Source organism: Mirounga leonina, unplaced genomic scaffold, assembly GCF_011800145.1.
Source record: "Mirounga leonina isolate KUSES-001 unplaced genomic scaffold, KU_Mleo_1.0 Mir_94, whole genome shotgun sequence".
NCBI classification, from domain to species: Eukaryota; Metazoa; Chordata; class Mammalia; order Carnivora; family Phocidae; genus Mirounga; species Mirounga leonina.
The window spans coordinates 17,327,905-17,354,489 of record NW_023270855.1 but is presented as its reverse complement, the minus strand read 5'-3'; the positions used below and the strand labels follow the sequence as shown (position 1 = coordinate 17,354,489).

At 37.1% G+C, this 26,585-nt stretch overlaps 1 protein-coding gene across 1 annotated transcript in view; it reads left to right on the top strand.

Moving 5' to 3' along the window:
• Nucleotides 1–26,585, top strand: part of CHL1 (cell adhesion molecule L1 like) — a 211,344-nt gene that overhangs the window by 96,622 nt on the left and 88,137 nt on the right. The window contains exon 3 of the mRNA XM_034996571.1: nt 25,341–25,521. Within this exon, the coding sequence (XP_034852462.1) occupies nt 25,431–25,521 (91 nt within the window). The 5' untranslated portion in view covers nt 25,341–25,430. The remainder of the gene's footprint in view (nt 1–25,340; nt 25,522–26,585) is intronic.

The window sequence follows — 26,585 nt, the reverse complement described above, 5'->3', positions numbered from 1 at the left end:
CTCTTTGTGTGACTGGGGCCCAAGGGTGTAAGAGCACCTGGCTTCAGAGGTCCCAATCAGACAAGCTCGGCCATGCACCACTGACAAAATCCAAAAGCAGGGAGATAAGTGATGGTGAAGCAAGAAATGGATTACTTCCAGCGGAAGATAGTTGGACTAGTGTCTCAAAGGCTGTCTCCAAATGAGAAGAGGTGGGAGGCAAACATATAATAGTTGTCTGTCCTACCAAGAACAGAATACTGTAAGGGGGAAAATACAGACTCAAATTAGAGCAGAGCAGTTAAGCCAAGGTACATGAGGTTTTTTGTTTGTTTGTTTGTTTAGGTTTCTTGAAGTATATATGCATTTAATTACAACAGTAGAGTTGATAGTGAATTCAGGGGAATAGGGTGAAATGATAGGAAGTGTAAAGAGGAGAGACTGCATTAGAGAAGAATTAAAAGAAATGTAGGAGATCTGGAAATTAATATGTGAGTAGGGCATAGATTGGAAAGGTCTCAAGTGAAAGGACTAAAACAGAGTCATAGTTAGAGGATAGGGAAATAAATATGGGGTAGAGAATCAGAGATAATGAGAGAAAAGGATCAAAGAGTGACATGGGTACAAGAATAGAGGAAGAGAAGGGACAGGAAAAGTGTAATTTGTGGCAAGAAAATTAAGGTGATATTGTTATCGTTATGAATAATAATGTTATCTTTGCATTTGCTCCTTTTTTTTTTTTTTTTTTTTTTTTGCCAAGTAGAACATTCTGGCTTTATAAGAAGGCATATTGTAATTTGAGAATTGTGAGTAAAATTAATTTTATATTTAAAAGTGCCTTTCAATGTGTTATGAACAAATATAATAACAATTCTCAACAAATAGTGCTATTTTCAGTCAATGGAAGGTAGAACATCATATATTTTAAAACCATACAATACCTCAAACATTGTGGAGAGAGAACAAAGCTGTCTCCAATAATGCATGAATGATCTGTATTATGGAAGTACTTGTTCTGATAGAACACTTCAAATACCATTTGGCTGTCAGTTCTCCCTGGTTTGCTTTGTATCCCATGGAGATGATCTGACCTTAAGCTTTTGTTAGCTTCAAAGAGAGCTCCATTCTTACCTCATCTCTGTGGGACTGAAGAAACAGACCCTTGGTTAACAACAGGAACCAAATTGATTTTAATATTGTGAAATCTTTACTCTGATGCAGGAAATTTTATCTGGGCCATCTCTGTGGTCTAGTGATTATAGGGTTGGATTAGAGTTCAAAATTCAAATCAACTCTGTAGATCTGGTATAGCTATAAGGGCCAGAGGTAGAGTGTATTAGGTGGCCCTCTTGACAGTCATCTGTGACTATGTTAATAAACCTCCTACGTGGATTTGTTACTTCCATCTCAGTGTATACAATCAGTCTTCTTCACCATTTTTCAGTGGTTATAATTCTGGAAAAGGAGATTATATCAATAACATAATTATCAATCTATAATTCTGGAAGGGTACAATGTATGAATGTTCATCAGATATATCCAATGAGATCTCACTCAGAATTTCAGCCCATTATGTTAAATAGATATAAAAATGTGTTCTTTTGGGAGATACCTATTAGAAGCTAAGATAAAGAATGGGTCAGATTATTACAGACTCCTTTGAATTATGGATCTGACCAAATATCTAGCTTTACTAAAATTTTAATCATGAGGCACAGGATGCCCTGTATAAAACTGGTCTCAATGCATGGTCTAATGCAAGAAAAGACCTGGGAACTTCATTCACTGGAGGTTAAGAACTTCTTCCTGTTTTTCCTGTGCCTTATGATTACCTAAGGGAGAAGTCCTTGAATTCCAGTGAATGAAGCTTCCAGGTTCTTTCTTGCCCCAGCAGAGCATGTGCTGGGCCCACTTTTACAGAGGAGATCTGTAAGTGATATGTGACATTTTCATTGTTTGCACAAATGGAGTATAGGTTGTAAAAATCTCAATTTTACATTCAGATAATTGCATAGCTTTTTCCAAAACACCATGCCCCATAAGCCATAGATTCCAGGTTTGTTTGCCATAGGCAAAGTTAGACAGTCAACAATTTATAGATAAGGGCTCTCCCATCAGTCAGTGCCATTACCTTACATTCTAGGAGGGGTGTTGCCTTGGTAAAGGGATAGAATGAATGGCAGACCTGCCGCGTAACCATATTTTTTCTGCTTGCTTTCTTGGTGATGAGGATACAGAGATGAGTAAAACATCCCTTGCCCTCAAATATTATTATAGTCTAAGGAGAGGAACACAAAACCAATACCACAGATAATGAATCTGAAACCCTGAACATGGTACATGGCATATAATAAGTCTCTCAATAGATGGTAATATTTTAAAAGATAGTATTATCAAGGCAATAGTGAAGCTATAACATGGTTTAATATTATGAGAAAGGTAAAGTCTTAGTGGATAGTGCAATTGGCATAAGTTTCAAGTTTACCCATTCTGCTGACAGTTACCAAACAATTTTTCATGTGCCAGATGCTATATGAGGATAAATAGAGAACATTCCTGGGTCCTGTGAGTTTTCAGTCTTGGAGGAGACACAGCCAGGTAAACAAATAATACACAATGGCATTATGTTAAGTGAAATAAGTCAGACAGAGAAAGACAAATACTGTTCCAACTTATGTGTGTATATTCTCACTGGTATGTGGAACCGAAAAAAGCCTGAACTCAGAGATACAATAGAATGGTGGTTACCAGGGGTGGGGGATGGAGGAAATGGGGAGATGTTGGTCAAGTGTTCCAAACTTGGAAAAAACAAATAATATAACCATAACCCAGTGACACTGGAAAGCTTTTTAAGAAAGTAAAGCTAGGTTGAGACCTGAAAGATAAAAAATTGTCTAAGCAAAAAGTGAAGGAAGTGAAGAGTGCTCTAAATTGAGGGAAATCATGTGGCAAGAGATAGTAAAGAGTTTGAGAGCAGTTATGAGCAAGGGGGAATGAGTGAGAGATGTGTGCAGGGCCAAGACCATTTTGACTTTGTGGAACATGATAAGGCTTTTGATCTGTATCCTAAAAGTAATGAGATGCTGTCAAGGAGGAAAAATCGCCTTTTCCCTTTAAGGCCCTTCTAGCTGGACTAAGAATCAGATTGACATGAGACAGATTAATAGGGCAAAGTCCAATTTAATTTTGTGTGTACCGGGAATCCACACAAATGTGGAAATTCCAAACAAAGTTGGGCAAAATGAGGTATATACATTATTCCGAACTAGGAAGGGGTAAGGGTCTGGGACCTCAAAGGGAACGAATGCAATCCTCAGGAAGATGAAAAAGAGTAAATGTTTGGGAAAGAAATGTTTGTGGGCCACTCAGAAACAATGGGACATAGAGGACTTTGATCAAACAGGCCTTGCTAGGTTCTTCCCTGTCTACCATACCAACTTCATATCATAACGTAGTTATCTATGGTGATAGCTCTCTTCTTGGAGTAGGACCTCTATCTAAATCATTTTTAGGTAGTTGAGGGGGGAGGTAAAGAGCTTTTCCTGAATCTACTGGGTTTTGATTGCTTTTTAACTCAAAATAATCTTCATTCCAAAGTGGCCCATCTTAGGTGTGCCCTTGGTCCTTACAATGCCATTGAAGGTTTTCGTTTTTAAGAGATTATTAACTTAGATCTTCTTTACTTTTGTTAACCTTAAAAATAAAACCTTAACATGAAACAGCAAAAGATGGGGTTATTCAGGAACAGCAGAGAATGGCCCTCCTGGTCAGCCAAGCTATGGCAAAACCATAGTCTGAGGAACAGAGGAAAGGAAGGCTCTTTTATACAGGAAAGGGGGAGCTGGGAAGGCTGTTATAACCAAAATGTCCATTGGAGTAAACTGGGAGTTTGAGGTATAGTGGTTTTTCATAGGTTAATTTATGACTGTTTCTCATTGGCTGGGCTGTTGTGGGGAGAGGAGGGGAGCCTTCATTCTTCCTGCTGAGATAATAAAGTACTATCCAAGTGTACAAGATCTGTCTCTTCCTGTTGGGTCTGCAATTGACAAAAAGTGATAGGACATGAGAGTTCCCCCTGCCAAACCTCTTGACTTCATTCTAGTGGGGCTTCCCTTTATTAATTTTCATACCTGTATAATACAGCCCAGATAGGGAGTGCTGAGGAACCAGATCACAAACCAGATCACAAATAGGAGGAAGCAGATCATCATCTTCCCAGAGGATGTGTGTTAGGAATGGGCTGAGCCTCATGAAGCTGTCTGCACAGTTTTTTCTTCATGCACAAATAGGCCTGGCTTGCTTAGTCTGCAGACCACTTTTTTTTTTTTGGTATCACCTAGTGCATAAGATGGCAGATGACCCACCTCTGGAGAAACTAGATTGTTCCAGCCGTATTAAAAAAAAAAAATCAGGAGAATGCAAATAACCACTATTTTTCCTGCTTAAGAGAATTCATAGCCAACCTCTTACTGGGCAATTCTAATCTGATAAACAAGCAGAAGTGACTTGTTAGAGCCAGCAGTTATCTTTTGAGTACCATTATCCTCCCCTGAGGAACTCAGCACTTAACGGAGGTGATTTTTGGTTGCTCAGAAGAGATTCTTCTGCAATTATATAGCACTTTGCTGAGACTCAGCATTGTCTAGTTAAAAGTGTAAGGAGCAAAATGCAGAATTCTTGCTGTGAAAATCATTTCTTCTAAAGAAATGCTTCATTGCCATATAATAGTTGTCATTGTTGTACTTTTACTTTATGGAAATTGCCTTCCTGCGTGGAGCTCTTCTTCCAAAAAGAAGTCCCTTTGGGTGACTGGGTGACAATTTTTTATTTATCAATTATTCTATAATAAATTACACTGTAATTATACCTGATCATGGATACATTTTACTTCTTTTTTGACTCTGTTGGCTATATTGAATTCAAATTGCATGCAAACCACAATATTTATGAAAACAGACTATTTCTACGGCTGTCATTTATTAATGATATGTTAGTAGCAAAGAATGATAGTTTGAGTCCTCTCATTCAAGGGAAAGACCTCTAGAACAAGGAAGAAGTACCAAGTGGCTAAAAAGTCACATTTAGTTCACATGAAGTTTGATCCACTTACCTAACACCTTTTTTTGTCACTGTCAGTGGTTAGTGACTTGGGATATATCAATGAATATAGTAGTGTCTTCGGAATTGCAAAATATAATGTGAAAGAAAATTGTTCTAGAGTGAATGTTCTCTGTACTCAGGGACAACTAATTGTTAAGAAAACAGAATTCAGTTGAGTAAAATTTAAAGATCAAACTGGCTTTATATAATCATTCATGAATTGGGCAGCATCCCATCCAGCAAACCGACAGGCACTCTGAAATGCCATACAAAATGGGAGACTTACAGGCAGAAGAGCGCAGAAACAAGGAAAAAGTGGATTTACCTCATCTATGTGGGATAGATTGGGTCTATCAGGCTGATTTCCTCACTACTGCTGAGCAGGAAATTCCAAACTAACTGCTTTAAGATTACACTCCTGGGAGAGGTTGAATTACACTCCTGGGAGAGCTTTGTTAGGTATTAAGTCTTATTTTGTTGATGTGAGGCTTAGAACAAGTGACTTCATTTTGGTCCTTTAAAAAAAAACAAAAAACACAATAAATGAATTAATGGTGAAATGTTAAACTTAAGAGCATTCATAACACTGGCAGTGATCTCTATCCTAATTATAAATTTATAGCCAGGTCAGTTTGAAATCTTTCAGTTTTCCTTCAATTATTATTTTCCTCAACTGAAATTAGAATAACCAATAACTTCTGACTTTCCCAGGAAGAGCCCCATGACCCTTACAAGTTAGTTCAGTGAATATCACTTTATAACTTGCCTTTTTTACTTAACAGAATATCATAGATATATGATAGCATTTATGTAACAAAGGATAAATTATATATGGTATTATGTCTCATATATATTTCTATAGAAAAGTTTCTGTAGAAAAGTTATTCAGGAGTAGGAAGGAAGAGGGGAAATGTGTAATCTTTAATCTAATTATTGTTATTAATTAACAAGCTAATTATTATATTTAATGTTTTATATAGTAATAAGTTTCATTATTTTCTTTTGGACTTTTATAGGGATGTATTTTTATTATAAAATAAATAGAAACTAATTTAAAATGGTATGTGATAAAAACTTAGTACAATTTAAAAAAATAAGTATTGGAATCAAAAGTCATAGGCCTATTTTATATTGTTAACATATGAATTTAGGTAAGCTGTATAATTTTACCCTGGAAAATTGTATCTAACTGGTTATCATACAAATAAAAGAAGGCTGTCAGTTCAGAACGACATATAAAGCTGATCTTGTTCTTATTTCTTATTCGTGGAAAACCAGTACAAGATATGAATGGTGTAGGGATCTAGGTCATTGGTCCAGGATTCTACATTAATTCATCTCATAAAAGTACAAGGGATGGTCAATCAACTTTGTCAGCTCTAATGCCATCATCAGAGTGATGATGAGCTAAAGGAAATTATAAGCTATTTATAGATTTCTCTTTACTACCTAGAAATATCACTTTGTATTTTATGACTTTAAAAGAATAGGATTGTTGGGACACCTGGGTGGCTCAGTTAAGTGTCTGCTCGGTTAAGTGTCTGCCTTTGGCTCAGGTCATGATCCCAAGGTCCCGGGATCAAGTCCCACTTTGGGTTCCTTGTTCAGTGGGGGAGCCTGCTTCTCCCTCTCCCTCTGCCTGCTGCTTCCCCTGCTTGTGCTTTCGCTCTCTCTCTGACAAATAAATGAATAAAATCTTTTAAAAAATTAAAAGAATAGGATTGCTTTTTAGGATTTGTATAATGGCAAGCTAAAAATTTCTAACATACCTCGGTATTCATGCATCTATTAGACTGTTTGTAACAAAACTGCTTTATGCCTTTTTTATGAATCTGAGTAAAGACATACCACTTGGACAACACCTAGACTGCGATTATGTGTAAATGTTATTTAATATGCCCTATATCTCATTGATTACAGGTGATTTCCTTCATTATGTTCCACCCGTAAGTTGAGATATTTTTATGAACTCCAAATTTCAAGGGGAAAAAAAAGTCTGAAATTTAGTATACGGCCTTTAGCATTTTTAACTGATAAATTGCTTTGGATTTTGCCTCGGAGAATGGAAAAGAAAATGTGGGGATGAAACAGAAGAGCTGAAAAAATTGTAAATGGTTATAAAATAGTATAAGGACAGAAAATCAAAAATGAGATACCCCAAGCTATGAACTGGTTATCTTCATAATACAGCCTTGTCCTCCCTGAAGGAATATATCAGCGTCTCCGGGTCATGTGTTTAATATTCACTAGAAGTTGTTAATGATGGTGGCCCTCCCAGTCATGATAAGATCCTTAAGTGCCTTTGACGATTAAAGAAAAACAAGACCATATTCAAGTACCATCAAGTACCAGTTGTTGATTCATTCTTTAAAACCTGCAAAATGACCTTAGGTTTTTGTTTTGTTTTGTTTTGTTTTCTGAGAGAGTGAGAGAGAGCTCGCATGCACGCACACGTGTGGAGTTGGGGAGGGGCAGAGGGAGAGGGAGAGAACGAATTCCCTGAGCTAAGCATGGAGCCCATCGCAGGGCTCAATCTCAGCACGCTAAGATCATGACCTGAGCCAAAATCAAGAGTCAGACACTTAAGGACTAAGCCCCCCAGGGGCCCCAGTGACCTTAGATTTAAGGTTAATGGTGTTTAACTTTTTCAAATTTATAACAGTATCTTTTTTGAGACAATGCCTCCAATAGGAGGTTTATAGCATGTGATGATTTCTTGATGTTTCTTGCATCCTGACCTAATCTAATTTGTTCATTTTTCCATCATTAGGTTCTTTTCGTAGATATTGGTACTTTCCAAGACTCAGAGGAAGATGACTATTTTAGGCTACCGGGTGTTACATGACAAGCGCAGTGTTAGGCTGACATTCCCCAGATGAACAAAAATTTGGTAGCTATCAAATCTACATATGTAGGTGCACACACATGCAGACAGTACACACGTAGTTATACCCTCTGTTCTTTAAAACTTTGAGGAACTGTGATAGAACTCTGTACGAAAGCTTCCCTAGTGGCAGATGTGATGTTCTAGCTGTAGGATTCACCTATCCTTCCAACTGGAGTCAGGAAAAAAACTCTCATTGCATGAGTGAGTGGAATCGTAAGCCTGGAATGCAATCAGAGTGTCTGTAGGTATAGGGCTTGCTTGATTATTATACCCTATTCATGAAAGGGTGTTTGTGTCTGGACATGTATTTTTAGTGAATCCACCTATATCCTGAATACCGCTGTTTTTATTGTGAAACATTCTTCTAACATTAACAAGCCACCTGATATTTTGAATCATAAAGATAGCTGAAGCACTTGAGGTAGCCATTTCTGCTATATTTGATTAGAAGTTTAACAAAGTCTTGATTAAAACCTTACAAATATTACCCAACCTCACTATAGGGTGGAATAAAATTCAGTCACACCTACATAACTCACACAGTGTATGATATAAGTATTTTAAGTAAATTTTAGAAAATGCAATGCTTTGCTTCTGTTGGCACTGGTCAGAACCATTAAAACCTATGAATATAGTTGGCTCCAAGTAGACACTGATAAAATTAATGAGATTTATTGAAAGTTCTATTTCTGTTACCGTTTATTATTGCAACAAGCCTAGCAATATTCAGATCAATGTTTTACATATTCAACCCACATTTCCTTTAATAAGTAATGCAGAAAATTTAATTTCTGAGTTGTCTTTGGGTGAACGAGGGGAAAAATGGTATTTAAGGTTTTATTGACATTCTACATTTAGTATGCTGAGTATATTCTTTTGTGGGCATATGTATGAAATTCATTTATTCAGAAAAATTTAACAAGTGTCTCCTGTATTTTAGGGAGGCACAATAAAGGTAAGTAGGATCTGGATCCTGCCTCAGGAAGTGGGCAGTCTCTTACAAATATGTGTACAAGGCAGGCGCAAAAACAACCCTTTAGCCCTCGGTTTAGTGCTATAATTATTGTGTGCTCATTAAAAGCATTTGATTAATAGAGGAAAGTGGAAAACCCCATTAAAATCATCCAAAACTGAGGTATATTTTAAAAATCAGTTTTCTATTTTTTAAATGTAATTGTTAGTTGTAATCAAACATTATATATAAATAAATTCATTATGCTTTTTAAAAAAAAATTCCAAATTTCTTGCTTATGGTTGATTTTTATCATTGATTTCCAGACTCATTGAAACCTATTTTCACGTGTTTGTGTTTTTGGTCTATTAATAAGGAATAAAGAAAAGAGCTTTTAATTTATCTGGAAGTACTCCATTTCTTTTTTGAAATTTTTTTCTTGATACTGAGCCAATTTGAAATATATAAGGAATAAATAAAGAGGAAGTACATAGAGGGAATAGTATTTAATGACAGGAGAAAAGTAGAGAATGAGAAAAGAAATTCTACAAATTGAGCTTTGATCTAATTGCCAGCTGGATATCAATAGCTTATTTGTTAAAAGCTGTTGACAATCTTCTGTAATTATAGGTATTGTGAAGTGGGGCTGGGAGCTGGAAAAAGAAAAAGGATCTAAGAGGATGACTTCTTTAACTTAAGAACTCATTTCCTGGAGTTAATCTTTGGTTATAGTTCAAAAATCTCTTATAGTTTCTTACCCCCATGTATTGCAGTTCTTAAATTTTAGGAAATTTGTTGTTTGATCATTTTAGATGAGAATATAGTCCATGAATGCTTTCATTCAGATTAGAAGTGATGGGACCTTCTTGGTTGAGACAATTTTGAATGGTAAAGTTTTAGATTATCTAGTTGCAGCTATTTTTTTTCCCCTGACTATAATGTTCCATTTTTAGCCCATTTTCCTGGGAAATACTAGTTAAATCTGATGAAATTCATCAGTAGGAAATTTTCCATAGTTGCTTCATAAATTTCTTTTTTGACTAATTTGATGTGTTACAGTTTAATCTGATAGTCATAAATATCTTTAAATCTTGAAGATTATTTTTTTTCCCTGAATAGTTGTAGTTATAATAATTAGGAACAGTGGTTCCAGAAACAGCTTCCATTGTTTCTAGATTGAGTTCCATTCCATTTAAGTTCAACTCAACATTTTATTTGGAAGACTTTGGGCATTTTGTGTTTCAGTTTCCCTATATTTAAGTGGATGTTACTGTTATGATATTATTATATCTACATCATGAAGATGTGAGAACTAAACAAGTTGTTCAAATGGAAAAGCAATTTATGGCACGTAGAAATTGCTCAATAAAGGTTAAAGGCTGATAGCTATTATTATTGGTATTTCAGTTATTATTTGTTGATGATGACTCATAAAGCGGTTTCTTCCACATGTGAATTTTGGTAAAAAGTACACACACACACACATACACACCACAGATTTTCATAGTCAAATAAGTTTGTGAAACCCGGAATTAGGTGAAGTAAATTTCTCTGCCTTTATATGTTAGCATGCATTGAAGAAGTTTCAAAGCTGCATGTAGTAGTGTATAGCCTATCTCTGGTTTATTGATGACACAACCTTCCTTTCACTGAGCATGATAAACATCAGTCTAGCTCACAGTGGAGACCTGGAGACTTCAAGTAGGGCACTTCTCAACTGTGCAGGTGCAGGGCTGTGCTGAGCACTATAGGTCATTTAGGGTCTATGGTTCCTGCATTCCTGCATACTAAATGCCAGTAGCAGTCCCCAGACATTAAGACAACCCACACTGTCCCCACATAATCCAAACATCAGCTGTGGGGAGAGATGCCACCCTGGTTGGGATCCAGTAGTTTGGGGGAATGCAAACAAGTTTTGCTTTCGTACGAACTAGTCATCTGGAGTCCTCTAGGAATGAGACTGGTGGAATGTTTTTGTGACCAAAACTCCATAAAAGGTTCAAGAAGTGGTTAAACAGATATATATATATACATACATATAAATATATATACACACAAAAATTCACTGAGCTGTACACCTAAATTTTGTGTATTTTTACGTCTTTACATCTGTGTTATTCCTCAATTTTTAAAAAATTCCCTGGATGACCGTCACTGGCATATAAGGTGTGTTGTGAGAAATGATTCAAAATTTGACTTATATGTTGGGATGTGAGATCATTTTCTCCATCCCTGCAAGTCAAATGATCTTGAATTTTGATGGGTTTTTTTTTTCTTTCTTTCGCTCCATTATGAAAGAATTCAAATTAGATGTCATTGCACCGTGCTACTTAGTAAGGATTTAGGATGCATAGGTAAATGAAGGCAAAACAAACGCACGAAAATATTGATTATATTCAGTTATATTCCTGTCAGAGCTCAACCACATTATATTGTGCTATTTAGTTAAATAAATGGTATTATTAATAATATTAATTTATCCCATATAATTATTAATTAAAGCTGACATTTTTCCAATAAAATCAATTTGCTTATAATACAAATCTACATTTCTTTGATCTTCTTCAGGGAGGATGAATTAACACTCTAAGCAGTTCTTTTGTCTTGTCACTTCAGTGACATGAAACAGAGTTTTAATGGATATGGCCTTAATGTACAATATTTCCTTTGTTTTCAGAGCAGAAAAGCCATTAACAGTTATTTCAGGATTACTGTGTTTATGACACTTATAAATTGATTTGTGGTATTAGCCAAGCAGATGATTGAACAAAAGCCTTTGAATTTCTTTGTGTTTATCCTTTTGCAGTTTCAAGGTGTTGAGTGATTCAGATCACACTTCAGGCTTATGGAAATGTGCTGGACTTCCTCCCCAGAAGACCTAATTCCTGAATCAAGAGAATAGTTTACCCTAGCCTGACAGTTGCATGAAAAGGAGTTTTATAAAGGGACAGCTGAGGTCAGAGGGAAGTGAAGGTGACATCTATCCCATCATGAAAATGTCAAAGGCCCTTATATAAAACACTTGCTTGTTGCAGCTCAGCGATTCTTAAGTCCTTTTAGTGTGAAGAGAAAATAAAATTTAAACAATTCCGGGTTATAGCACCGTCCCAGACTATTACACAAATCCATTGAGTTATTTTTAAAACTACAATTTGGATATCAGTGTCATAATATATCCTTTCCTGCTGACTATAATAAAAGTTGCTGATCTATTTCAAGCTTTCCAAGTAGAAAAATGTTGTTTAATGGTTTAGCATGCGTGAAGTTAATTCTGATCTCTAGAATTCATGGTGGCTGAAACAACTTCATGCTGTTTCTTAGTGAACAGGAATGTCAACACAGCACTTTTTGGGGGGCTGTTTACATTCTATGCCTTCTTTAGAAATGGCAGATGGACTGTCGCTGACATGACTATTTGTGTAAGCTGCTACCATAGAAATTAGAGTTTTAAAAATAGTGATCCTAAGAGTTGCTTTTTTTTTTTCCTTTGGACTTGCTTTGTTATGTTTTCTCTTGAGAAATTTGACTTGAACATGTTTGTGAATAATTATTGACAGAAGATGCGAAGGATGTGAAAAATATCACCAAGGTGAAATTTACTATCCCAAACTATCTACCTTTTTTAAGCTGCTTTTGGTCCATTCACTACACTATCAGATTTTATTCTTTTTACAGTAAAGTAGGAATCTCTTTATTTTGGAATTCATGAGTATAAATTTGTGGCATATTATTTGCTTAAAGGAAAAAAAAAGATTTATAATACAGTGGGACCATTAGAAAACCATAGTGTCAAAGGTTTTTAGTAAAGATGACACCATTACTGTCAAGTGTAAAAAACAAGTGGTCATTAGGATTGATCATTATTCAGAATATATTAACAATAGCTGGAGACCTTTACACTTAACTTTAAAATAATTTGTGCTTTCTGTTCAGTTTAGAGAAATGGCATATACACAGAAATATAAGTAATAGTCCAAAGTGACTGTGTATTCTTACCATATTTTCTTCCTTTTTCCCTTTCTATACTTTATTAATGGAATTTAACAGAATCTAAAGGGAAACAGTGTATAAAATCAGTGAATTAAGAAGTAAAGCATGATATCCAGAGGATGTACTAATAGCCACCCAGATTTAAATAATTACTATAAGTTGGGCTCATATTTCCTTTAGTTGGACCATGACATTCCAAACACATAAAGCAGTAAGGAACAGGTATTGTGTTTAATTATGGACTTGCGCTGGATATGCAGAACACGTACACTTACATTCAAAGGGACCTCAACTTTTCTGAGTGTAGTTCAAACAGAAGAGGTCTGATATCATGGTAGCCTTAAGAGAGACTTTCCGGCTCTTTTCTGTTTTTGTATTAAAAATATGCCAGTAGAGGTTGTTCTCCTTTTGCTAAAGGAATCTCCTTGTTGCACTGGAATATTTTAGGCTTATTTCTGATTTCAACAGACTGAATGGCTACATTATAAATGTGTTTATTATAGAAATGTTAAAACATACCAGAAAATAGAGACCGTAGTATAAAGAACCTCCGTATGTATCTATTACACAGCTTTCACAATTATCAGTATGGTAGGAATTCTTGTATTCTTCTCTCCCCATATCACTTAGCTATTTCTGCTTTACAAGCCATGCTGAAGCAGATTGATTTAACACAAGAAACATTTACTGTTGTTCCTACCTATACTGTCTTTGGGTACATAGAGAAGGAAAAATATATTTTTTCCTTCTACCCTTCTAGGTTCTTGGCTGGGTCTCTATAGCAAAAGATAGAATAACAAGAGAAAAGCATATAAATTTATTTAATGTAAGTTTATGTGACACAGAAGTCTTCAGAAGGAAATGAGGACCTGAAGAAGCAATTTTATGCTAGATTTTATGAAGAGCAGAAAGTTGTGGAAAATGTGATAGAACAAAAGGAGTCTGGGCTAAGTGTAGTCAGCTGTGGAAACCGTAGCCAGACCTGCTCATTCAGATTCATCTCAGTGTCCCTCCATCTTCAGAGATAAGAATGTTCCTTTTCTTCCAGGTATAGGGAGCACATCACCTAGAAGGGTAGAAGGAAGGAGCGCATCTTTCACAGGAGGGTTTTAGACCTACTTCAGGGGAAGGTCAGAGTCCTTGCACCTTCCATTTCTAAAATTTCTTCAGCTTAAAATATCCCATATGCCAAAGCTCCGTGTTTGGAGGTGGCATATCCTGACACTTGTCAGATAGTTCTGCTGATCTTAACCAGTCTGGACTGACACTGACTGGGCTGGCTCTTGAAGCTGTGTTCAGCTGGCAGGTCACCTGGGACTGGCTCATCTAGGGTGGCTGCCCTTTGCCATTTGGTGGCTGCTTGCCTGTTGGCCAGGATTACAGAGGGTAATGGAGTAATGTCTCTCATCTTTCAGCAGGCTTGCTGAGTGCAGACTGAGCAGGGTTCTAGAAAGAGACAGAGAGCAAGAATGTGCAATTCTTCTTGAGGCCTAAGCTCAGAGCTCATTCTATTGATCAAAGGCCAGCCAGGTTCAAGAAGTGAGGAAATAGCTTCTTGGTGGGAGAACCTGTAAAGTTAGAAGCAACGCACGTGGAGACAGGGAGGGGAGAAGAACTGAAGACTTTTTGTCATCAATCTACCCCATCCCCCACCTTAAAAGAAGTTTTAGAGTATTTTAAATCAATATCATTTCACCACTAAGTACTTTAGTGAACAGGGTTTTATTTTTTTAAGTCGTTGGATTTTGTAACTATAGTAGAAGCCGTACAGATTAACCATAGTCTTTGGATCAGAATATTATTATCTACTTATTTATTAGTAACAACAAAATTGTTATCGCTGTCACTACTAGTAGTAAATTTCCTTTCTTATTCTGTGCGAAACATACATTACCGCACTTAACCCTCCTAAGTGCGTTATAGGGCTGAAACTCTTCTATTCATTTGTAGAGATGAGTAAGAGAGGTTGGATAAACTGCCCAAGGCCACATGGTAGTAAGTGATGGCTTTGAACTTACGCTATTCTGACACTATTTTTCATGTTCTTATGCACTATATATCACTGTCTTCTGTTAGCTGACCTGTGGGCACTAGTATCTTTGCATGTACTTGGAATAGACAGGTAGAAGGGGCAAAAGATAAGCCAACTCTCTTTTCCGTTTCTTAAAGCAGAAGATGAATTTAAGTTAAGGGAGTAAATTGTTTCTAGATTTACCATAGCAGAGCTATTTTAAAAACATTAGAGGGGGGACGCCTGGGTGGCTCAGTCAGTTAAGGGTCTGCCTTCTGCTCAGGTCATGATCCCAGGGTCCTGGGATTGAGCCCCACATCGGGCTCCCTGGTCGGCAGGGAGCCTGCTTCTCTCTCTCCCTCTGCAGCTCCGCCTGCTTGTGCTCTCTCTCTCTCTGACAAATAAATAAGATCTTTTAAAAAAAATAAAAGAAAATAAAAACATGAGAGGATCTTTGAGGTCATTTTATAATATGAGTGATGTATGTATATTACAGGCTATTATCTGGGAGGAACAAAGAGCTTTATTTCCTTATTGTTGTGTTAGAACTAGGTCTGTGCAGTATGCATGCCTGTCCATGTTTCTGTTTTGTCTCAGAACCAATGTGTTCTTAATCCTTATCACGCTATCATGCTGGACAAGCTAAAGCAGTCAGGAAGGGTCAATTGTATATGACATCTGTTTTCTTTTGAGTTAGATGTCAGAGATGGTTTTCTTCTTTCTGAGGATGAGCTAGGATTAAATATATGAAAATTCATTGATTCTTTTTTGGATCTGAGTTAATGTCATTAACATAAGCAATCAGACATCAGCTTTATGTGACTAGGCCTCAAAATATTTTAGTGTTATTTTGTTCTTGTCTTACTGTCATTTCCATCCTAAGTTCCAATAATTGCTTTTATCTTTGAGGTCTGGTATGCGACATTAAATTCATTTTCTTTGAAGAAAGATAAATGGGAATATAATTTTATTGCTACCTTACTGTTACAAAACATAATTACTAAACAGTATGCCCTTTTGCATTCTGACAGTGAAATTATGACTGACATTCCCTTTTTAATATGAAAGCTATTTTGGGGCTATCATCATTAACTAATGAGTCTTACTTGCAAGGAGTCACATTTTAACTTCCAATGACTTTTATGTAACAGCCTCTTAACATATAAGTCTCAGGTAAATTGAAGCTAATCCCTGCAGGAGAATAGGTCAGATGTAGAATTAACCATTCCATATTCTGGAAACTGTTGGTGTCGTTAATGTTATGTCTCTTATTTATAGCCTTATTTTAAGCCGGGGGTTCAATGTGGCATCCTTTTATGAGAGAGAATTTCTCTCTTCAAGACCATTTAGTTAAAACCATTAAAATTCCAAAGTCAGATCATCCCTATTGAACAATTAGTGTCTGCAGGCTATTTTACTATGACAGTTAGAGACCACTGGGCTCACTAGCCTAAATTGGGAGATTAATTGAAATTGAGTCTGTGGTCACTTATTGGGCTATCTAGTGTTTTTATTTTCTATGACACTATAGCTTGATGTATGAATCTGGAAATATGGTCTCCTAAAAGTACTATGGTTTTGAAAGCATTTCTCCTAACAAATAGAAGACAGGATCATTAAACAAATACATGAAATGCCCTTAAAGAAGTCAGCATTGAATATTAATGGGACAGAGTATTAAGTAATAGATTGCAGGTAAAGAGTGGCATATAACTATAAATAATGAATTGAGAGGGACTATTATCAAAGTTTTTCAAGAAGAGAGAAGCGGGGAGCTGGGTGGCCCAGTTGATTAAGCGTCTGCTTTTGGCTTAGCTCATGATCTCAGGGTCCTGGGATCAAGCCCCTTGTCGGCCTCCCTACTCAGGAAGATGTCTGCTTCTCCCCCGCCTCTCCCTGTGATCGTGATTTCTTTCTTTCTCTCAAATAAATAAAATCTTAAAAAAAAAAGAGAGAAGGAAAATGAAAATTCAGAGAATAAGGTATTAATATTATCTTCTAATTTTTCATCTTAGAAATCGCTGTATGGTTCAGTATCTCCCAACTTTGTATAAATGTGCAGAATTCAGTTTTTATAGTTAAACAATGTTCTGATTTTTATAAATAATTTTTCCACATTTGATTAGAATAATTCATTTTATCAAGAAAGTATGTGTCAATGCAATGGTACATTTGAAAATATTTTTAATTACCAATATAAGTTATTTTTCATTTGGGGAAATTTTCTGAGCCACATAATGATAATTTTTTTTCCCAATTCCCATTTTTACAGATGAGTCAGTTGAGATCAGAGAAAGCAGAATAAAGCCATTACTCTAATTCAACATTTTTTTTGGTGGGGAGGGGATGGGTGGGATAGGAGTATTTTCCTTTATGATCCATATATAATTTTTCTCAAATTATAATATAAATGGGATTTTTGTCTCTTTGCATTCTCAAAGTTATAAATAAAACAGCAGAACAGCAGCCTTGGTTACTGTTTTAAATGTAAAGCATTTTATACATATATGAAAGATGCCTGTGCATAATCTCTTCAGATAAAAGTTGAGATGACATTTTTTAAAAAACCTAAATACTTGGAATTAAATATAAATTTGAGAGAGTCCAAGATGGTGGAGGAGTAGTAGACCTTAGTTTTGTCTGGTCCTAAGAATTCTGCTACATAGCTATCAAATCATTTTGAACACCTGAGAACACAACCAGAGATCTAAGAAAAGAATAGCTGCAACTCTACAAATAGAAAAGCAACCACTTTCTGCAAGGTAGGAGGTGCAGAGAAGGGAATCCGAGGTGATATATGGGAGGAAAAATGGCGGGGGAGAGGGAACCTCCGTAAACCAGCCACTGGAAAGTGATAGAGCAATGAAGCACCAAATCAGAACTTTTAGTCTGCTCCAGTGAGGGATGTCCCTGCCTGAAAGGCGCTCAGGCAGTGAAGCAGGGGCAGAACCCTAGATGGGACAGTGTGGTCTCAGGATCCTAGGGTCACAGGAAGACTGGGGTAGCTTGAGTGTGGCAGAGCTCCCAGGCATCAGAGTGGGGAAGCTGTCTACAATCAGAGAGCCCAGAAGTGGGCTCTCAGCTCGGGATTGCTATAAACTGCCAACCCCAGCATGGTCAGGTCGACTGCTCTCTGAGCAGGAGCCCAGCAAGCAGCAGAAATGGCAAGACCCCCACTCCACGTTCCTCCCCCTGGAGATGGGGCATGGGTGCATGTTGCAGGAGTCTGCAGGGTTTGGAGACTTAAAAAGTGGTCCCATGCCTGAGATACAAATGCTCAGTCACAAGCTGGGTGAGCACAAGCACGGAGTAAAGCAGGAGACCAGGGAGACAGGAGTGATTGACTGCTTTTCCCTGAGGGTGCAATGAGGAATGGGGCCCTGAGATCTTGGCTCCAGGGCTGGAGATTGGGAGGCTGCCATTTTCATTCTCATCCTCTAAAGCTTCGTGAAAGCTTTCAGGGAAAAAAAGTCACATAGAACAGTCCAGCAGAGGGTGCCTGGGTGGCTCAGTTGGTTAAGCATCTGCCTTTGGCTCAGGTCATGATCCCGGGGTCCTGAGATCGAGCCCCACATGAGACTCCCTGCTCAGTGGGGAGTCTGTTTCTCCTTCTCCCTCTGCCTCTCTCCCCAGCTTATACTTTCTCTCTCAAATAAATAAATAAAAATTGTAAAAAAAAAAAAAAAAAAAATCAGCAGATTACTTAGCTTGGTCCCCTGGCAAGGGTGGTGCAATTCAGCCTGGGGCAAAGACACTTGAGAATCAATGCAACAGGCCCCTCCCCAGAAGATGCAAGAAGATCCAACCAAGACCAAGATTACCAATCATTGAGAACTGCAAAACTCCAGTGCTAGGGGAATACAGCATATAGAATTCATGGGGCTTTGGGACACCTGGGTGGCTCAGTCGGTTAAGTGTCTGCCTTCAGCTCAGGTCATGATCCCAGAGTCCTGGGATCGAGTCCTGCATCAGGCTCCTGGCTCAGCGGGGAGCCTGCTTCTCACCCTGCCTGCCACTCCCTCTGCTTGTACTCTCTCTCTCTGATAAATAAATAAAATCTTAAAAAAAAAAAAATTCATGGGGTTTGCCCCAAAATTCTTTAGTCTTTCAATTTTAATTTTTTTCCTCTTTCCTTTTCAACCAATTTCTTATTTTATCTACTCCTTTTTAAAAATCTTTTTTAATTTTCATTTTTAAAATTTACATTCTATCCTTTCATTGTATTTAATTTTGTTTTTGTAAATACATACTTTTTCTTTCTTTACAATTTTGGGGTGCAGTTTCTTCTAATAAACCAAAATACACCCAGAATCTAGTGTATGGCTCTGTTCTCCTCACCTGTCTGATCATTCATGGTGCTAAATGAGAAAAATATGCAGTCAAGAATACTTTATCCAGCTAGGATGTTATTCAAAATAGAAGGAGAGATTAAAAAGCTTCCAGGACAAACAGAAACTAAAAGAATTTTGATCACCAAACCAGCCCTACAGGAAATATTAAAAGGGATCCTTTAAGCAAAGAGACAGCCCAAAAGTAACATAGGGCAGAAAGGAACAGAGACAATATACAGAAACAGTGACAGTACAGGTAATACAATGACACTAAATTCATATCTTTCAATAGGTACTCTAAATGTAAACAGGCTAAATGCCCCAATCAAAAGACACAGGGTATCAGACTGGATAAAATGCAAGACCCATTGATATGCTGTCTGCAAGAGACTCATTTTATACCCAAAGAAACCCCCAGATTTAAAGTGAGGGGATGGAAAACGATTTATCATGCTAATGGACATCAAAAGAAAGCTGGGGTGGGGCGCCTGGGTGGCTCAGTCGGTTAAGCGGTTAAGCGTCTGCCTTCGGCTCAGATCATGATCCCAGCGTCCTAGGATTGAGCCCCGCATCGGGCTCCCTGCTCAGTGGGAAGCCTGCTTCTCCCTCTCCCCCTGCTTGTGTTCCCTCTCTCACTGTCTCTCTGTCAAATAAATAAATAAAATCTTAAAAAAAAAAAAAAAAGCTGGGGTGCCAATCATTATATCAGAAAAAAAAGATTTTAAACCAAAGACTGTAATAAGAGATGAGAGACAGACACTGTATCATAATTAAAGAGATGAGGGACAGACACTATATCATAATTAAAGAGATGAGGGATGGACACTATATCATAATCTTGTCTATCCAACAAGAAGATCTAAGAATTGTAAATATTTATGCCCCTAACATGGGAGCAACCAATTATATAAGCCAATTAATAACAGAATTAAAGAAACACATTGATAATAATACAATAATAGTAGGGGACTTTTAACACCCCACTCACTGCAATGGACAGATCATCTAAGCAGATCAACAAGAAACAAGGGCTTTGAATGGCACACTGGACCAGATGGACTTTATAGATATATTCAGAACATTCCATCCTAAAGCAACAGAATACACATTCTTCTCAAGTGCACATGGAACATTCTCCAGAATAGATCACATATTGGGTCACAAATCAGGTCTCAACCAGTACCAAAAGATTGGGATCATTCCCTGAATATTTTTGGACCACAGTGCTTTGAAACTGGAACTCAATCACAAGATGAAAGTTGGAAAGAACTCAAAAACATGGAGGCTAAAGAGCATCCTACTAAAGAATGAATGGGTCAACTGGGAAATTAAAGAAGAATTTAAAAAATTCATGAAAACAAGTGAAAATGAAAACACAACTATTCAAAACTTTGGGATGCAACAAAGGTGGTCCTAAGAGGGAAGTATAGAGCAATAAAACCTTTCTCAAGAAACAAAAAAAGCCTCAAATACACAACCTAACCTTACACCTAGAGGAGCTGGAGAAAGAATAACCAAAAAAGCCTAAACCCAGCAGAAGAGAAATAATAAAGATTAAAGCAGAAATGAATGAAATAGAAACCAAAAGACAGTAGAACAGATCAACGAAACTAGGAGCTGGTTCTTTGAAAGAATTAGTAAGATTGATAAACCCCTGGCCAGATTTATCAAAAAGAAAAGAGAAAGGACCCAAATAAATAAAATCCTCAATGAACGAGGCAAATATATGCCAACAAATTAGACAATCTGGAAGAAATGCATGCATTCCTAGAGATGTATAAACTACCAAAACTGAATCAGGAAGAAATAGAAAACCTGAACAGACCCATAAATAGCAAGGAAATTGAAGCAGTAACACAAATCTTCAACAAACCAGAGTCCAGGGCTGGATGGCTTCCCAGGGGAATTCTACCAAACATTTAAAGAAGAATTAATACCTATTCTTCTGAAGCTGTTTCACAAAATAGAAATGGAAGGAAAACTTCCAAACTCTTTCTATGAAGCCAGCATTACCTTGATCCCAAAACCAACACCCCACCAAAAAGGTGAATTACAGACCAGTATCCCTAATGAACATGGATGCAAAAATTCTCACCAAAATACTAGCCAGGAGTATCCAACAGTACATTAAAAGGATTATCCAACATGACCAAGTTGGATTTATCCCTGAGCTGCAAGGGTGGATCAACATCTGCAAATCAATCAATGTGATAAACTACATAAATAAAAGATAAGAACCCTAGGATCCTCTCAATAGATGCAGAAAAAGTATTTGACAAAGTACAGCATCCTTTCTTGATTAAAACTCTTCCCAGTGTAGGGATAGAGGGAACATACCTCAATATCATAAAAGCGATCTATGAAAAGCCCACGGCGAACATCATTCTCAATGGGGAAGAGCTGAGAGCTTTCCCCCTAAGGTCAGGAACACGACAGGGTTGTCCACTATCACCACTGCTATTCAACATAGTACTAGAAGTCCTAGCGTCAGCAATCAGACAACAAAAAGAAATAGAAGGCATCCAAAGTGGCAAGGAAGAAGTTAAACTCTCACTCTTTGCAGATGACATGATACTCTATGTGGAAAACCCAAACGACTCCACCCCAAAATTGCTAGAACCTATATAGGAATTCAGCAAAGTAGCAAGATATAAAATCAGTGCACAGAAATCAGTTGCATTTCTATACACTAACAATGGGAGAGAAGAAAGAGAAATTAAGGAGTCAATCCCATTTACAATTGCACCCAAAACCATAAGATACCTAGGAATAAAATTCACCAAAGAGGCAAAGGATCTGTACACAGAAAACTATAGAACACTCATGAAAGAAATTGAGGAAGACACAGAGAAATGGAAAAACATTCCATGCTCATGGATTGGAAGAATAAATATTGTTAAACTGTCTATGCTACCTAGAGCAATCTACACATTCAATGCAATCCATATCAAAATACCATCAATTTTTTTTTCACAGTGCTGGAACAAATAATCCTAAAATTTTTATGGAACCAGAAAAGACCCCAAATAGCCAGAGGAATGTTGAAGAACAAAGGCAAAGCTGGTGGCTTCACAATTCCGGACTTCAAGCTCTATTATAAAGCTATAATCATCAAGACAGTATGGCACTGGCCACAAAAACAGACACATCGATCAATCCCAGCCCAGAAATGGACCCTCAACTCTATGGTCAACTAATCTTCAACAAAACAGGAAAGAATATCCAATGGAAAAAAGACAGTCTCTTCAACAAATGGTGTTGGGAAAATTGGACAGCCACATACTGGACCATTTCCTTACACCATACACAAAAACAGACTCAAAATCGATGAAAGACCTAAATGTGAGACAGGAATCCATCAAAATCCTAGAGAACACAGACAGCAACCTCTGTGGCCTTTGCCACAGCAAAATCTAGCTAGGCATATCTCCAAAGGCAAGAGAAACAAAGGCAAAAAATGAACTATTGGGACTTAATCAAGATAAAATGCTTTTGTGTTTTGCACAGCAAAAGAAACAGTTGACAAAACCAAAAGACAACTGACAGAATGGGAGAAGATATTTGTAAATGTCTTATCAGTTAAAGGGCTAGTATCCAAAATCTATAAAGAACTTATCAAACTCAACACCCAAAGAGCAAAGAATCCAATCAAGAAATGGGCAGAAGACATGAACAGACATTTCTCCAAAGAAGACATATAAATATCCAACAGACACATGAAAAGATGCTCCACATCACTTGATATCAGGGAAATACAAATCAAAAACACAATGAGATATCACCTCACACCAGTTAGAATGGCTAAAATTAACAAGTTAGGAAACTACAGATGTTGGCAAGGATGCGGAGAAAGGGAACCCTCTTACCCTGTTGGTGGGAATGCAAGCTGGTGCAGCCGCCCTGGAAAACAGTATGGAGTTTCGTAAAAAAGTTGAAAATAGAGCTACCCTATGACCCAGCAATTGCACTACTGGGTATTTACCGCAGAGATACAAATGTAGTGATCTGAAGGGGCACCTGTACCCCAATGTTTATAGCAGCAATGTCCACAATAGCCAAACTGTGGAAAGAGTCCAGATGTCCATCGACAGCTGAATGGATAACGAAGATGTGGTATATATGCACAATGGAATACTACTCAGCCATCAAAAAACCCCGAAATCTTGCCATTTGCAACAATGTGGATGGAACTAGAGGGTATTATGCTAAGCACAGTAAGTCAGTCAGAGAAAGACAATAATCATATGATCTCAGTGATATGTGGAATTTAAGAAACAAAACAGAAGATTATAGGGGAAGAGAAGAAAAAAGGATGAAATCAGAGAGGGAGACAAACCATAAGACACTCTTAACCATAGAAAACAAACTGAGGGTTGCTAGAGGGAGTGGGGTAGGTGGATGGGGTAACTAGGTGATGGACATTAAGGAGGGCATGTGATGTAATGAGCACTGGGTGTTATATAAGACTGATGAATCACTGACCTCTACCTCTGAAACCAGTAATACATTATATGTTAATTAATTAAATTTAAAGAATGTATAAATTTTGATGACTTGTCTGACACTATATTCATTAATTTTTTTGTACCAGTTGTAAGGGAATAGAGTAACTGATTTTTATGGGAAAAGAAAATTCGGTACCTAAAAAACTATCACATTTTGAGCAAATTTATTTTTAAACATACGTTATAAACGATGTTTAGATGTCTATTATCACAGTGTTTCATTATAAAATTGAAATGGTATGAGTTCTCATAAGGAAAATCTCAGTTCTCTTAAGGAAAATTGACATTTTATTTTATTATTTATTTTTAAGATCTTATTTATTTATTTGACACAGAGAGAGAAATAGTGAGTGAGAGAGCACAAGCAGGGGGAGTGGCAGGCAGGCAGAGGGAGAGGGAAAAGCAGGCTCCCGCTGAGCAAGGGGCCCGATGTGGGGCTTGATCCTAGGTCCCTGGGATCATGACCTGAGCTGAAGGAAGATGCTTAACTGACTGAGCCACCCTGGCACCTGGAAAATTGACATTTCAATTTTTATTTCTGTACAGTATCAAGTGAATGAATATTCTGCTTAAGTGTAAAGTAACTAAAGATAATTATTTTCTGCTTGAACAAAACCGAAATTTATAAATATTAGTGTGGCTGATCCTTATCCATTTGTCCTTCATTCTTCCACTCCTCTATCTTGCTGTTCACTTTCTATTATTGTCATAACTTTGAACATGAAAAGTTATTTTGCCAGAAAAATCAGTGGTTAGATTTGTGATGCTTCATAAATGACTCAAGTGGGGTTAGATGCCTGATACAAAGAATTATTTGAAATAGAGCCACATTTTGAACAAAATGGGTTAAATGAACTTATTCTTATAGCACTGACACCCACATCTGATAGAGTGTACTAGAGTGCCTTGAAGTAAAAACTCATCTGGCCAAAAAATATAATTCATTGGAATGGGTCATCATTTGCACTATAGTATATATCAACTGTCCTTTGATAAAACATATAGAAAGATTAATTATATTTATGTAGAGTTACTAGTAAAGTGTTTCATCAAGTGGAAAATTATTACAATGGAAACATTTATTTAAATTTTGTTGTCAGGGGTTGGGTGCCTGGGTGGCTCAGTTCGTTAAGTGACTGCCTTCGGCTCAGGTCATGATCCTGGAGTCCCTAGATCGAGTCCCGCATCGGGCTCCCTGCTTGGCAGGGAGTCTGCTTCTCCCTCTGACCCTAACCCCTCTCATGTGCTCTCTCTCATTCTCTCTCTCTCAAATAAATAAAATCTTAAAAAAAAAAAAAAAAGAAAAAAATAAATTTTGTTGTCACGGGTTCCTGGGTGTCTTGGTAGGTTAAGTGTCTGCCTTCAGCTCAGGTCATGATCTCAGGGTCCTGGGATGGAGCCCTGGTCTTGCTCCCTGCTTAGTGGGTAGTCTGCTTCTGCTACTCTCCCCCCACTCCCCTCCACCACCTCTGCTCATGCTCTCTCTCTCTCATAATAAATAATATCTTTTAAAAAATTATGTTGTCATTTCAGAGTATATGAACTTAAAATATATGTCATTTTATTTGTTTTTTTGAATTCCCAGGTGAACTACATTCTTTTCAGCTTTAAACCAAAAGTAAAAAGACGCATTACGGTTTTCATTCTTCCTGAGTTGCCTCCATCCTGAAGAGCAATGGAGATGCTGTTAGGTGGAAGAGGATTAATTGTATCTCTAATTTGTTTCCTGTTAAAATTCTCTACAGCCATGGAAATACCACTTTCAGGTAAAATGACAGCATTCAATACCTACTTCATGGAATTTCATATTTGCATTTTCATTTTTAAGTAGAATACTTGTAGGTTGAGGAAATTCTTCTACCATATTTCTGTTTATTTTCCAGCAGTCTGTCATCAGAATGCATCATTCCCTTTTTAAAAAATTGGATGTCTTGGATTTGGCTGCTTGCTCTAATTATTTTGCAGCTCAGGCTTTTTGTCTTCTTATAAAACTTGGCATATAACAAGAAACATGACCTATAGATCAGGTGTTTTGCCATATAAGATATTCTTCAATATTACCAATGGTTGTTACTTTTATATACTTCATTAGTTTATTTGAGGGAGTGTTGTGATTCAGAAATTAGTGGTATTCAACCAATTATGATAAAAAGGAAAGGAATACATTTTGTACCTTTTTTTCAAAATGATTGTATATTTAAGAATGAAAACAATGAATTAAGAAAATATTAAAAAGCCATTATTATACAACTAAAAATATAAGATGATACCGACTCTGAAAATCTAGAGCATTCTATACTGTGAATTCATATCCACAGGTTAGTCATTGGTTTTATGGAAATATATATCTTGACATACATAAGAAATAACACACAAAAAATAATACATTTACAAACAGTTTATGTAATACTGTATCATCTATGTAACAGAGATCTGGGGAATTTGCCTTGTGTTATAAGGACAGGGGATATAAAAGACCCTTGAGAAATTATTTAGATATTTTTATCCATATGCTTCCTGTATTATCCCTCCTGTCTTTTTTTTTTTAGAAATTTTATTTATTTATTTGACAGAGAGAGAGCACAAGCAGGGGGAGGAGCAGGGAGGGAGAGGGAGAAGCAGGCTCCCCGCTGAGCGGGGAGCCCAGCTGGGCTCCATCCCAGGACCCCGGGATCATGACCTGAGCCAAAGGCAGATGGTTAACAACTGAGCCACCCAGTTGCCCCTCTTCCTGTCTTTTCCATATGTAATTTGGAGATTTATAATGCAAGAGGCAATGCTTGTTTATTTGAATCTTAGCCTTGGAAATTACCTTTGCACAAAATCTAAG